The 13,034-nt window shown below is 40.5% G+C and overlaps 2 protein-coding genes across 2 annotated transcripts; both read right to left on the bottom strand.

The window, feature by feature from the left end:
• On the bottom strand, positions 2,250–7,343 carry LOC18792715 (putative multidrug resistance protein). Its single transcript, XM_020561865.1, has 7 exons — positions 6,968–7,343; positions 6,791–6,845; positions 6,334–6,518; positions 5,784–6,241; positions 4,976–5,516; positions 2,860–4,874; positions 2,250–2,764 (listed from the first exon to the last, which is right to left on the bottom strand). The coding sequence occupies exons 1-7, from the start codon at positions 7,154–7,156 to the stop codon at positions 2,374–2,376; spliced, it is 3,834 nt and encodes a 1,277-aa protein (XP_020417454.1). The 5' UTR covers positions 7,157–7,343; the 3' UTR covers positions 2,250–2,373.
• Positions 9,617–10,598, bottom strand: LOC109946981 (uncharacterized mitochondrial protein AtMg00820-like). Its single transcript, XM_020556112.1, has 2 exons — positions 10,182–10,598; positions 9,617–9,805 (listed from the first exon to the last, which is right to left on the bottom strand). The coding sequence occupies exons 1-2, from the start codon at positions 10,596–10,598 to the stop codon at positions 9,617–9,619; spliced, it is 606 nt and encodes a 201-aa protein (XP_020411701.1).

Below are 13,034 nucleotides of genomic sequence, written 5' to 3'. Positions count from 1 at the left end.
AAACTAAAAAAATATATAATTTCAATATATATTTATATTTAATGCTATATTTTTAATTTCACTAAAAAAAACTTAATATTTATCCAAGTTCAATGTCAAAATATCTCTCTTTTCTCACTTTAATATTTATTTTTTATATGAAATTGAATAATTTGTTAATTTTCAAGTAAAAAAAATAATATTTCAGTTGAGAATTGTATTAAAAAATAATTTTTATAATCCGGTTCAAAATCGAATCGGACCGAAATCGATTCAAACCGAACCGACAGTTTTTGAAATTTTTTTATTAAAACCGAACCGAACCAAACCGGATGAATAGTACCGGATCGGTTCTAATTTGAGGCAAAAATCGGTCCAAACCGAACCGTGCCCACCCCTAATTTATACTTGGAGATTGTAATCCATGTCAGACTCTAGTTTTCTATTGTAGTCTACATATTTTTTTCTTGTTGATTAAGTTCCACTGCACCTTATATATATTTTTGTCCTTAAATGAATTGCTGAGTCCGCATATAATGTCATATTTTTAAAAGTAATCATTCAGTTTCGGACTAAAATCTTTGCTTATAGTTTTTCTTTTGATCATTTAGGAAGGGCGGATTGGAACTTGGGACCTCTTCTAACATTGGGAAGATAAGTATCACTACACCAATAGGTAGTGGGTAAGTCTTTGCATATAGTTAATACTCGTTTCAGAATAAATTGGCATTTTGTTGATTACATGAGACTGGTGTAGAAATGTCTTCATAAGTCCAGCTTCTGTGTTTCTTGTTTTTTTGGCTTTGCCTTTTGCCTCCTTGCAACATTGGGAAATATAGAAGAAAAACAAAGAATTCCTGTGACTCATGAATGGCGTCCTAGAGCAACTCCACCTATTTGCCCTTTGCCATGGCAAAGGGGGGACTAGGGCAGCTACTATTCATGTAAATAGTGACTGCCCTTGCAAAAAGCAATGTGTGTTTCCACCCATTGTCATGGCAAATGAAAAATACTATTCATTTTTTTTGTTTTTTTTCACAAATTTGTTTACCTAAACAATTAATTTGGATAATATTTTCGGATAAGATTTTTAGGTTCGTACATGTCAATATTTATTATAAAAATTCATATCTCAATTGGATAAAATTTTCGGATAAGATGATAAATAAAAATACAATTTAAAAGTGAAAAAATGTTGGGTAAAAAGTGAATAATAGTAGAAATAGAAGAAAATATATGAGGATTTGATGTTGAAAGTAAAGAGTATTGGTAGGTATTTCTAGAAGAAAAAAAAAGTTTCAAGAATTTTTTGGTATTTTTTAAAAAAAATTTCGAATTTTTTTTCATAATTTTATAGCAAAAAAAAGCACAACCGTTGGATTGGAGAGCAGTCGATCGGAGCGCCCAGACGACGACACATGTCTTCTAGCTGTTGGTGGAGCGCAGGGTTGACGTCAGCACACGCCGACGTCATCCTCCCCTCTCGGGCTACAAGTCGGACAAGACCTGCCTTCGTGCCAGCCCGTCTTCGTGTGTCCCGCATCCAGCCCAGGCAAAAGTGACCTGCTGGAATTGGATTTTTTGCTTGGCCTCCCCCCAGCCTCGGGCTTGGGCTCCTCCCTGGAGTTGCTCTTATATCTCCTAATTCTGGCTAGCTTCCTCCTGTTTGATGGCTTTTGTAGTTTGTCCCCTTCTTTTCTGGGGCTTTTGAAGTTGGTTTGCTTTAGTTTCTGCTTTGGTCTAGCGGACGTTTTGTCACGTTGCCCAAATTTTATGGTTCAAATGATGCTTAATCCACTATCATAGCAAAATATCTTGTACCTTTACTGATTTCAGTATACATTTTCACAATTATTCCCATCTCTGCATCTAACTAAGAATTCGCGTTTATCAATGAATTATCATAGATACTTTGTCATTTTACGTTTTAAAGTTAACATATGCGCCGTTTATGTGCCTTATGTTTTTGGTTTATATATTTAAGCAGCCATGCATTTTTACTTGTTAAATTATGTGCCTATAGATCCGAGGAAAAGCAAATGAGCATTGAAACAATTATTTTTAGTGAAATATTGAACCTGTAGTTTGACTGGAAAAATTGATTGCAGAAACAATTTGTTAGTAGTCAAGACAAAATGTTGATTGTGAGAATTTGCAGAGAACAAAACATGACGACATCATCAACCTTATTGTGTTTCATCAATTCAGGAAAACTTTGTTTAATAATCATGGAAGTTTCCCAGCCTTCACGTTGAACTTGAAAGCTATGGGATTCTACGTTTTCATGCAGCTCCATATATATGCCTTTTTCTTTTTTGTTTTCTTTTTTTGGGGTCAATTTCTACTGCTTTACCAAAAACTTCCCCTGCAGGAATTACATGGACTGTCCTCACCTTACACCTGCATGGACAAATGGTATGGAGACTGATTGATTTGCAGTTTTATCAGAGAATGGTAGGCACCGCCATGTCCGATAGCAAGTAGCTCATGGTGTGATCCTTTTTCTGCTACTTTCCCATTCACTATCACAGCAATGGAGTCTGCTTTTTGTATAGTTGACAACCTGTGAGCTACAACAACACATGTTCTGCCAACCATCATCTTCTCCAGTGCTTCCTGGACTAAATTCTCTGACACACTATCAAGTGCACTGGTTGCTTCATCCAGCAGAAGGATTGTTGGGTTCTTTAGCATCGCTCGTGCAAGTGCTATCCTCTGCTTCTGCCCTCCTGATAGTTGAACTCCTCTTTCTCCACAGTAAGTCTCATATCCCTCTTCCATAGAGCTGCAACATAAAATAAAATAAAAATTTATAAAAAAAAGCATTTTGCATTAGGATCAACAATTTAAATGTTAATGTGGAGAAAAATGTAGCCGTACCTTATAAATTCATGAGCATTGGCAAGCTTTGCTGCCTTTCTTACTTCAGCTACTGTTGCATTTTCTTTACCATAGACTATGTTTTCATGGATGGTTCCTCCAAAAAGAGTAGGCTCCTGGCTTACTAAAGCTATTTGTGACCTCAACTTTCTCAAATTATAGAGCTTGATGTCACATCCATCTATGGATACTGATCCATTTAGTGGGTCATAAAATCTTTCAATCAAGCCAATGACAGTGGATTTTCCAGAACCACTCTGTCCCACTAGTGCCATTGTTTTTCCAGCTTCTATCTTGAGATTCAGGCCCTTGAAGATCATCTGGTCAGGCCTGACTGGGTAAGCAAATACAACATTCTTTAGTTCTATGTGACCCTTGAAAGTCTTTTTTATCCCTTCAAGCTCTTCTGATGAAATTTCACTCTCTCTGCCTAGGATGGAGAATATTGATTTGATGGCTCTCCCCCCTCTCGCTAGATCAGAAGTCATGCTTCCTGCATCTGCAATGTTTTTACCAGTGCTCATTAAGATGAAGAAAACTTGAAACAGGTGTTTCGCCGTTACTAAATTTTGATTCATTAGCCTCCCCCCATACCAATAAGTCAAGGCTATTGCAGCTGTTGTCAAGAATTGGGAGCTGAACAGACCAAAACCTGAAATCCATGACTGTTTGATGTTCTCCTTCCTAGGCCCTCTCATTGCATCTCCAAACAGATTTAATATCCTATTCTGAGAGGAAAATGCAGTGATAGTTCTGTGGTTGAAAGCAGCTTCACTAGCTAGTTGGCTACCCTCAGCCTGTGCTTTCTGTGCTTTTATAGACATACTCTTCATTAGAACACTCCTTGAATAGAAGCTTCCTATGAGCAAAGGTTGTATTGCAATCATTACAATGGCTATCCTCCATGTTACTATCAGTCCAATCACAAAAGCTATGGAGGCACTGAAAAAGACCTGAACCAACAATGATATACGATCTGCAGTGAGGGATCTAACCATGTTTGCTTCAGTGGTTAGCCGTGCACAGATGGCAGCACTTGTGTTTTCATCCTGATCAAACCACCCTATCTCAAAGGTGAGAATTTTTTCGAGCATTTTTATTCGAACCCTTTTGGATAAACGCTCTCCCATAACTGCAAAATTGTAATGTTGGAGGAGATTAGCAATGAAGCTGAAAACTGCTAGGCTTAAGAAGATGTAGCAGTAGAATCTGGTTTCTGATTTGATGGTGGAATTGTTTGTTTGGAAGTAAACTGCTACAACTGTTCCTAAGCAATAGGCATGAACTGGCTGAATAGATCCAAAGCCAGCAGCCCCTAGACACCCTAGTATTGCTTGCTTCCACTCAGGTGCATTCATTTTAAATAAACGCCAAGTAGAAGAGGAAGGATAAGAGCTGTCTTGTGACATTTCATCGTCAAATTCATCATACTGGCCTGCTTGAAAGGAGTTTGTAATGCTGATGGAAAATATTGGGGTGATTGGATATGCCGGGCTGTTTTGCCAGCTTGATCTTACATTCCTTGGTACCGGGCTGTTTTGCCAGCTTGATCTCGCACTCCTCAGTGCAGGGCTGTTTTGCAAGCTTGATCTCACACTATTTGGTGTATGTGGAGTTCGTGGATGCTTGATTATAATATCCTCTGGATGATAGGAAATGTCAGGACCATTCCGCATTGCTTGTTGCTGCAATTGCAGCATTTTACTGTATGCTCCACCTTCTCCATCGTTCTTGTGGACCAAGTCCTCATGAGATCCCATTTCCACCACTCTACCTGATTGAAGAACCACTATCAAATCAGCCTTGCGGATTGTGGTGAGGCGGTGAGCTATGACAATTGTTGTTCTTCCTTGTGAAGCTTGGTCCAAGGCTTCTTGCACAACTTTTTCAGATTGCGCATCCAAAGCACTTGTGGCTTCATCAAGCAAAAGAATTTTTGGGTCTCTGATTATTGCTCTTGCTATAGAAATCCTTTGCTTTTGTCCTCCAGACAATTGAACTCCAAATTGCCCAACCTGAAGTAAGAGGTAAAAAACTTCAACTCAAATATAGCCATGAATACATTGAATAATTAGTTTTGCTTGAAACTTGGAATGATTATAATATTGTGGCATACTTGAGTGTCAAATCCTAGGGGGAGTTTGACAATGAAGTCATGTGCATTTGCAGCCTTAGCTGCACTTATTACAAGTTCCATTGAAGCTCCTTCCTTTCCAAATAAAATATTCTCTTTTATGGATGTTGCAAAGAGAATTGGCTCTTGATTGACCAGTCCCATCTGGGATCTCAACCATTGCAGCTGAAATTTATTTAACTTGTATCCGTCAAGGAGAATATCTCCTTTTACTGGATCATAAAATCTTTCAAGTAAAGAAATGATTGTTGACTTTCCAGAACCACTGCCTCCAACAAGACCCACCATCTTACCAGCTTGGACTTTAAGGTTGAGTCCTTGAAGAACTGGGGTATCAGGTCTTGATGGATAGCAGAAATTAACCTTTCTAAATTCGATATCGCCCTTCACATATGCTAAAACTTTTCCCCTTTCATCTTCAGAGTCAATAGCAGGAATGCGGTCAATCATTTCAAATATTCTGGCAGCAGCATCAGTAGCCTGGGTGATAAAAGAGAGATTTGGAAGCGCATTCATAATGGCCCTGAAAATACGAGATTGAAGCCGTTAGTTGAGACAAATGAGGGGAAAAAAAGAGAGGAGATTCCTAGGGAAAGAGAGGCGTATCAGTTCTTACAAGAGTCTTATAACACACAAGAAACATCAAGGTAATTGAATGCAGTTCATATAAAATTACATACATAAGTTCAAACACGTATGCATATATTGATACATTCTGATATGTTTATATACCTGAAGTGATAGACATGTGGTTGCATATAGAAAAGAAGTATAAAGAAAAGTAACTTACAATCCTCCCAGAATTACACAGATTCCAGAAATAAAAACAAGACCACCTTTTTCTCCTCTCTCAGTAACAAGTTTGCTACCAACCCAAGCCTGAAAAGCCCAAACAGCATAAATCATTCCCATGCTCCCTATGAGAAGTCCCTTTGTGAAACCTTGTTTTATGCCGAGCTCTGTACTTTTTTCAAGAGCAATGCTGAACTTTTTTAGTGTTTGATTTTCCCCAACATACGAATAAACTGTACGGATTGATGAGATTGCTTGTTCCGCAATCCCTCCAGCAACCCTATAGGCACCGTTTGTCTCAGCTCCCAAGTCCTTGAGCACCTTCCCAAATACAATTCCAGGAATCAAAAACATGAGGGAGAACGGAAGAGCAGCCAGTGCCAGCCGCCAAGAAAGCACGAAGGCAACAGGAAAGCAGAAGAGGAATGATGAGAGGTGAGCCAGGCAGTTTGGCATCTACATAAAAGGAGAAATACAGGTGATCAATACATGTTTACAGTATGAAGAAGAAAGAAGAAGAACAAGGCATGCCAAGGGCAATTGAAAACCTTTTCAGCTATTGTGTCTTGGATTAAATGGGCATCAGACGAGATAGTAGAAATGACTTGGAAGGTCATGGAAGAATTAGCTTGACTGTCAAAGAAGGCAACTTCTTGCCTGAGGACTGACTTTAAGTATTCCATTCTCATCCGAGATGTCTGTCTCTCAGCAGTTCTGGTCCAACAAATTCCTTCTGCAAGTTACCAATGTTGACAAGTATATATAATATGCATCATTGGAAATGGTACGTGGTTCTTCAGCTTATGTTCACTCAAGTGTGTATATACTATATAGTCTGCAGATTATGTTCACTCAAGATGATTTGACAACTCTAAAACCAGAAAACCCAGTGTTGCAGGTTCAGAGCTCTAGAAGCCTATCATGTTTGTAGAGACTAAAGAAACCGAAGCACCAAACAACCCCTGAAAGAGAAACAAACATAGAAATTTAAAGTTGACATAATACCAATGAAAGCAGATACTCCAACTCCAATTGCAACAATGAGCAGCCTGAGTGAGTACTGTGAATCAAAGAAAACGAGTTGGCACTTTGTTAGCCTTGGCCATATAAAATGGAAATATATAAACCAACCAAAATTCTTAGTCTGAGGACAGGACAGTTTGATAAAACTAGCAAATTAACCTTGTCCACAATGGCATTGGAGAAAGTAAGAGTGCCTTCTCCACCTCCATATTCATTGATCACACGGCTGAGAACAAGCATTGTAAGAGGTGTCATCAACCCATCTCCAATGCTGCCCAAAGTCCCAAACACCATCAGCAACTTGTCCACACCATCTGCATACTTGAAAAGCCCTCCCTTCTTCCCCATCTTACAAGCTACAGAATACAAATCACACCAATCACTTGCAAATTAATAGAAATAAAATTCACATTGTTTAAGAGATGAGATAGCTTAGTCGCTGGCTTAGTTAGTAACCCAAAAACAAAAAACAAAAAAACCATGGTTAAGAGATAAGATAACTTACTAGAGGTGGCCTTCCCTTCTTGTATTTTATGACATTTTCAACTTCACTGATACCAAATGGATCATATATAGCTAATAACTTAATGCACATTTTAGAATAAATCGGCATTTTGTTTGATTACTTAGGACTTGTCGAAATGTTGGTTTCCATAAATTCCAACTATGTTTCTGGTTTTCTTGGCATTCCTCTTGCCTTCATGCAACATTAGGAAATATAACAAGACAAAATCTTTTTGTCTTTTCTTAGTTTTTTTAATTCTTCAAACATGTCAGGCCAAAAAGTCAAAGGAAAATTCTTCAAACATGGGTCATCAACCGGCCTGGGTGAATCTTTGAGATGCATATTAATTTGACACGTGTGAGTAGATTATGTTGAACTCAATTTTGATTCTTTAAGTTTCATCATCAACTCTGAGCCAAACTTACTAGATTGTGCTGTTGGAAGTATGCCCCTTGTCCTTGAACACATTTTGAGTTAATGATTGGCTAAAAAAAACGCATCTCAGATTTTGGTGCAAAAAAAAAAAAAACGCATCTTAGATTTTGGTGCAAAAAAAAAAAAAACGCATCTTAGATTTTGCTAGCATCTGCTTGTATATTTTCAGGCTCATCCCCAAGGAGTTTTGCTGACTTAAAAAATGAAAAGGCATCATCAAAACAATATATAAACATGTTGTCCAACGACAGGTCGTTTGTTTCAACCTTTTCAGGTTGGTCATGCCCCCTTACTTCTTATTGAAACATAACATTCCTTCCTTAAAGCGTTACATATTAAATCTATCTACTGTGCCATTGCCATTTCTGAGTGGAGTAAAAACTCAGCTGTTAAGCAGAGTGGCTGTTTTGAAGCTGAATAAATATGCTCCTCCACGTCCAATGGCAAGTAGCTCATTGTGTGAACCTTGTTCCACAACCTTTTCATTCTCTATCACAGAAATGGAGTCTGCCCCTTGTATCGTGGACAGCCGATGAGCTACCACTACACATGTTCTACCAACCATCATCTTGTCAAGCGCTTCCTAGACTAGAGTCTCCAATACGCTATCGAGAGCACTGGTTGCTTCATCTAATAGGAGCATTCTCGGGTTCTTGAGTATCGCTCAAGCAAGTGCTATTCTATGCTTTTGACCCCCTGAGAGTTGCACCCCTCTTTCTCCACATTAAGTTTGATATCCATCTTTCATACCACTGGATTATATATAGACTATGCCTTGTTAAAGAACAAATAAAAGTTACAAAATTTTGTGTGCCTCAGTTTCAATAAGAAATTTAGGAAGATATATATGTTAGTACCTTATAAATTCATAAGCATTGGCAAGACTTTCTGCCCTTCTTACTTCAGATTCCCTGTAATTCTTTTTGGAAGTAAACTGAGGCAATTGATCCCATGCAATAGGAAATGCCTGCATAGCTCCAAAGCGAGCAGCACCTAGACATCCAAGTGTAGAGAATATATTTCCTTGTATTTAACATATTACACAAAGCCCCTATTTATATTAGTACAGGATATCTACTTAAGGTAGGAAATAATAGAGACATGAATACAATCTGATTTACAGCTGAAAATCCAATTTACAGCAGGAAAGGCTAATTGCTAGGAGGAGATTGTAAAGTTGACTTCCATGTAGGCTAAGAAAGAAAGGCTGCGTTAACACCCCCCTGCAAACTGGGCGTCACAGGATGCACAAGTTTGGAAGACATACACTGATGGCGTGGCTTGTGAAGGGCTTTGGTGAACAGGTCCGCAGGTTGGTCGACAGAAGGAACAAAGCAGATTTGATGACTTCCAAGAGCCACCTTTTCACGAACAAAGTGATAGTCCAACTCAATGTGACGTGTGCGAGCATAGAAAACTGGATTGGCAGCCATGCACGTGGTGCTGAGATTGTCACAAAAGAGTTGGACCGGGAACCTAAGACGTACACCCAATTCATGAAGAAGGGAGCATAGCCAAGTGGTTTCGGCACAAGCATGACAGAGGGCATGATATTCCGACTCTATACTAGAGCGCGAGAATATGGGTTGCTTCTTGGAACACCATAAGATGAGATTAGTTCCAAGAGTAATCACATATCCAATGGTGAACCGATGAGAGTCGGGGCACCCAGCCCAATCTGCATCAGAATAGGCGGAGAGGCGAGCAACGACAGTTTAAGGAGTAAAGGTGAGGCCGAGATCAATAGTGCCCTTGATGTACCTAAGTATCCGTTTGGCGGCAACAAGGTGAGTGGTGCGAAGAGCACTCATGAAATAAGCAACAGTGTTGACGGCAAAAGATATGTCAAGGTGAGTAAGAGTGAGATACTATAAACTGCCAACAAGCTTGCGATAATCGGTTGGGTTGGAGATGAGAGCACCATCAGAGACAGAGAGGAGAACCTTGGCAGCCAATAGAGTATATGCGGGTTTGGAGTTGAGAAGATTGGCTTTCTTTAAAAGATCATGTGAATATTTGAGTTGATTGATGTGCAGAGTGTCATCCTTATGAAGAACCTGTAAACCCAAGAAAAAGCAAAGTGGACCAAGGTCTTTGATGTCAAAGTGGCCACCTAAAAGAAAGATGAATTATTGGAGGTGAGTGGAATCACTGCCAGTTACCACGATGTCGTCGACATATAGAAGGAGAAATATGGTATGGGACGCCTGTTGAAAAATAAATAAGGAAGTGTCAGCTTGGCTCAGTGCAAAGCCCATAGAGAGAAGGAAAGTATTGATGCGATGGAACCAAGCACGAGGTGCTTGTTTGAGGCCATAGATTGCTTTGTGAAGCTTGCAAACATAAGAAGGACGAATGAGATCAATAAAACCAGGGGGTTGAGCCATGTAGACATCTTCTTGAAGAAACCCATGGAGAAAGGCATTTTTTTACGTCAAGTTGACGAAGAGACCAACCACGAGAAACTGCAAGACTAAGAACAGTGCGAATGGTGGCAGGCTTGACAACAGGACTGAAGGTTTCAGCGTAGTCTATGCCCAGACGTTGATGAAAACCCTTGGCAACTAGAAGAGCTTTGTGGCATTTAATGGAGTCGTCAGAGTGACGCTTAATCCGAAAAACCCACTTGCAACCAACCAAGTTCTGAGACGGAGAAGAAGGAACCAAAGACCATGTATGATTTTTGAGAAGTACATTGATCTCTTCAGTCATGGCATCACGCCATTCAGGATGCTTAGTGGCATGTGAAAAACAAGTATGTTCAATATACTCAACAACAGTTAATAAGGCACGGGGAAGGGGATACGGAGCTTTGGGCTTTTGAATGCCATCCTGTAGGCCGGTGAGCATGTGTGGAGCAGGTGCAGGAGATTACAGAGCTTTTGAAACTTGGGGGTTTGGAGCTGCTGTAACGAGGGGGTTCATAGCTGCTGGAACCAAGGAGGTTGAGCTGCTGGAACCAGGGAGTCGGAGCTGCTAGAACTGGGGTTTGGAGCTGCTGGAACCTGGGCAGGTGCAAGCGGAGAGAGCTGTATGTGAGGGCGTCGGGAATAAGTTTGGAACAGAGGCTAGGATAAAGCAGAAGCAGTGTCGTTGAGTGGACTCGAGGGTTTGGCAGGGTCATGGCTTGAGACTACAGCAGCTGGAAAGGTGCTCACTAGGGAGATGCTGTGAGGTTGCGAGTCTGAGTCTGAGTCTGCGGCAGGAGTAATTGATGTGGGCACATGTGCGGAGGAGGGCAAAACTGGGTGGAACTCAATATCCACATACTCTGAAGAAGATGATACCTGCAAATGCTCAAATGGAAAATGCATTTCGTTAAATAAAACATGACGAGACGTGTAAACACAACCCGTGGAGGGATGTAAACAACGGTAACCTTTGTGGTGAGAATTGTATCCAAGGAAAACACATTCAAGAATGCAGTTGGTGAGTTTATTTTTGGTATATGGTCCAAGGTATGGGAAATAAGAACACCCAAACACTCGGAGATGAGAGTAGGAAGGAGGATGTTGGAAGAGACAATTGTATGGAGTGTCCCATTGAAGATTAGGAGTAGGTAGGAGGTTTAGATGGATAGCAGTGAGGGCAGCTTCGACCCAGAGATTGTGGGGAGTGTGAGAAGTGGTAAGGAGGGTACGGATCATGGTGGCAATGTGTCTGTGTTTACGTTCAGTTAGGCCATTTTGTTGGGGAGTGTGGGGACATGAGAAACGTTAATGGATGCCTAGTTAACTGCAAAGATCAGCGAAAGCATTATTAACATATTCAGTGCCATTGTCACTTTGAAGAATTTGTATAGTGGTGTGAAATTGATTTTTAACCATGGCAAGAAAGGTTTGAAAGTGAGAAAAGACCTCATTTTTACGGTGCATAGGATAGATCCAGGAGTAACGAGAAAAGTCATCTGTAAACAAGACATAATAGTGATAACCAGTGACAGAAATGACTGGGGACATCCATACATCAGAGTGAATTAAATAAAAGGGAGATGGGGCAAAGGTTTTATTACTAAGAAATGACAGTTTGGTGGATTGCACAATCCTTACAGAAAGAATGAGAAACTTTAAAGCCTAGAGATGAAGCTAAATGAGATAGCACAAGATGGGATGGACAACCAAGGCGACGATACCAAGTAGGAGAGTGCACAGTGGTAAGGGCATGGGGGACTGTGGATGAGTGAGATGAGAGGGAAAGTGGATAAAGACCATCTTTAGAAGGGCCCTGAAAGAGTAACGAACTAGTACATAAGTCATAGATTTGATAAAAGTCAGGAGTAAAGACAAAGAAAACTAAATTATCACGAGTAAAACAGGCAACATAAAGGAGATTAGTACGAAGAGATGGAATTGAAAAGGAAATTTGTTAGAACCTAAAGGAAGAGAAAGAAAGCCAGTATGAGAGATAGAGAGAGAATCTCCATTACCAAGAAATACAGAATTATAACCCTGATATGGAGAATTATTACCCTGATATGGCTAGTGATTTTGTAGATTAAAAGGACTACCAGTCATGTGATGAGTGGCACCTGTGTCAGGGTACCAAGTAAAGTCAGGTGGCTGCATGAATCGAGCCCCAGCAAAGGAATGAAAGGATTCTGGGCCATTGTAGAGATGTGGACATGTTGTAGTAGTATGTTGATTGGTATTGCAGGTGGTGCATCAAGCGGGTCCCAAGACACCAGAGCTGAGTTGGGTCGAGCAGAGTGTTTGCTAGAAGCGGCAGATTGGGCCCAAGGAGGCTGAAAGAAAGGCCAGTTGCTTTGAGATCCAAAAGTTGGAGCAAAAGAAGGCCACGGTTGATTAGGCCATTGGGGCTGCTGGAAGCCATTCCACGAGTTGCTCCAGGCAGATGAGAAGTTGAGCCAGCCACCACGACCGCGACTGCGCCAGCCACCGCGCCTGTTGCTGGAAGAGCCACCACCACGGTGAGAAAGGAAGGAAGTATGACCAGTGGTGTTAGGAGATGATTGGGTGGCCATTAGCGCTGTGTTTTGATCAGGAGAGATTCGAGGAGCCTGTGTGTCAAAAGCTAACAAATGAGCACGAAGATCAGCAAAGTCAGGAAGTGGAGGAAAATTGAGAATTGTCGTGATGAGCATTTTGTAATCGGGTCCTAAACCCCGAAGCACAGCAGTGACAAGTTCTTTTGGGGAGACTGGTTCATTAATGGCAGCTAGTGAATCGGCAAGGGACTTAGCATGACGAAGGTAAGCATCAATGGGTTGAGAGCCTTTTTGCAAATCCATGAGTTGAAAACAAAGAGCAGATTCACTGGCCATACTAG

This window comes from Prunus persica, chromosome G1 (assembly GCF_000346465.2).
Source record: "Prunus persica cultivar Lovell chromosome G1, Prunus_persica_NCBIv2, whole genome shotgun sequence".
NCBI lineage: Eukaryota > Viridiplantae > Streptophyta > Magnoliopsida > Rosales > Rosaceae > Prunus > Prunus persica.
This window is presented reverse-complemented; position numbering and strand designations above follow the sequence as displayed.

Coding starts and splice junctions, on each gene's coding strand:
- LOC109946981 (XM_020556112.1), bottom strand. CDS start 10,598: ATGCTCACCGGCCTACAGGATGGCATTCAAAAGCCCAAAGCTCCGTAT. Junction 9,806..10,181: donor GGTCTCTTCGTCAACTTGAC/GTAAAAAAATGC, acceptor TTGGGTTTACAG/GTTCTTCATAAGGATGACAC.
- LOC18792715 (XM_020561865.1), bottom strand. CDS start 7,156: ATGGGGAAGAAGGGAGGGCTTTTCAAGTATGCAGATGGTGTGGACAAG. Junction 6,846..6,967: donor CCAATGCCATTGTGGACAAG/GTTAATTTGCTA, acceptor TTTGATTCACAG/TACTCACTCAGGCTGCTCAT. Junction 2,765..2,859: donor AATGCTCATGAATTTATAAG/GTACGGCTACAT, acceptor TTTATGTTGCAG/CTCTATGGAAGAGGGATATG.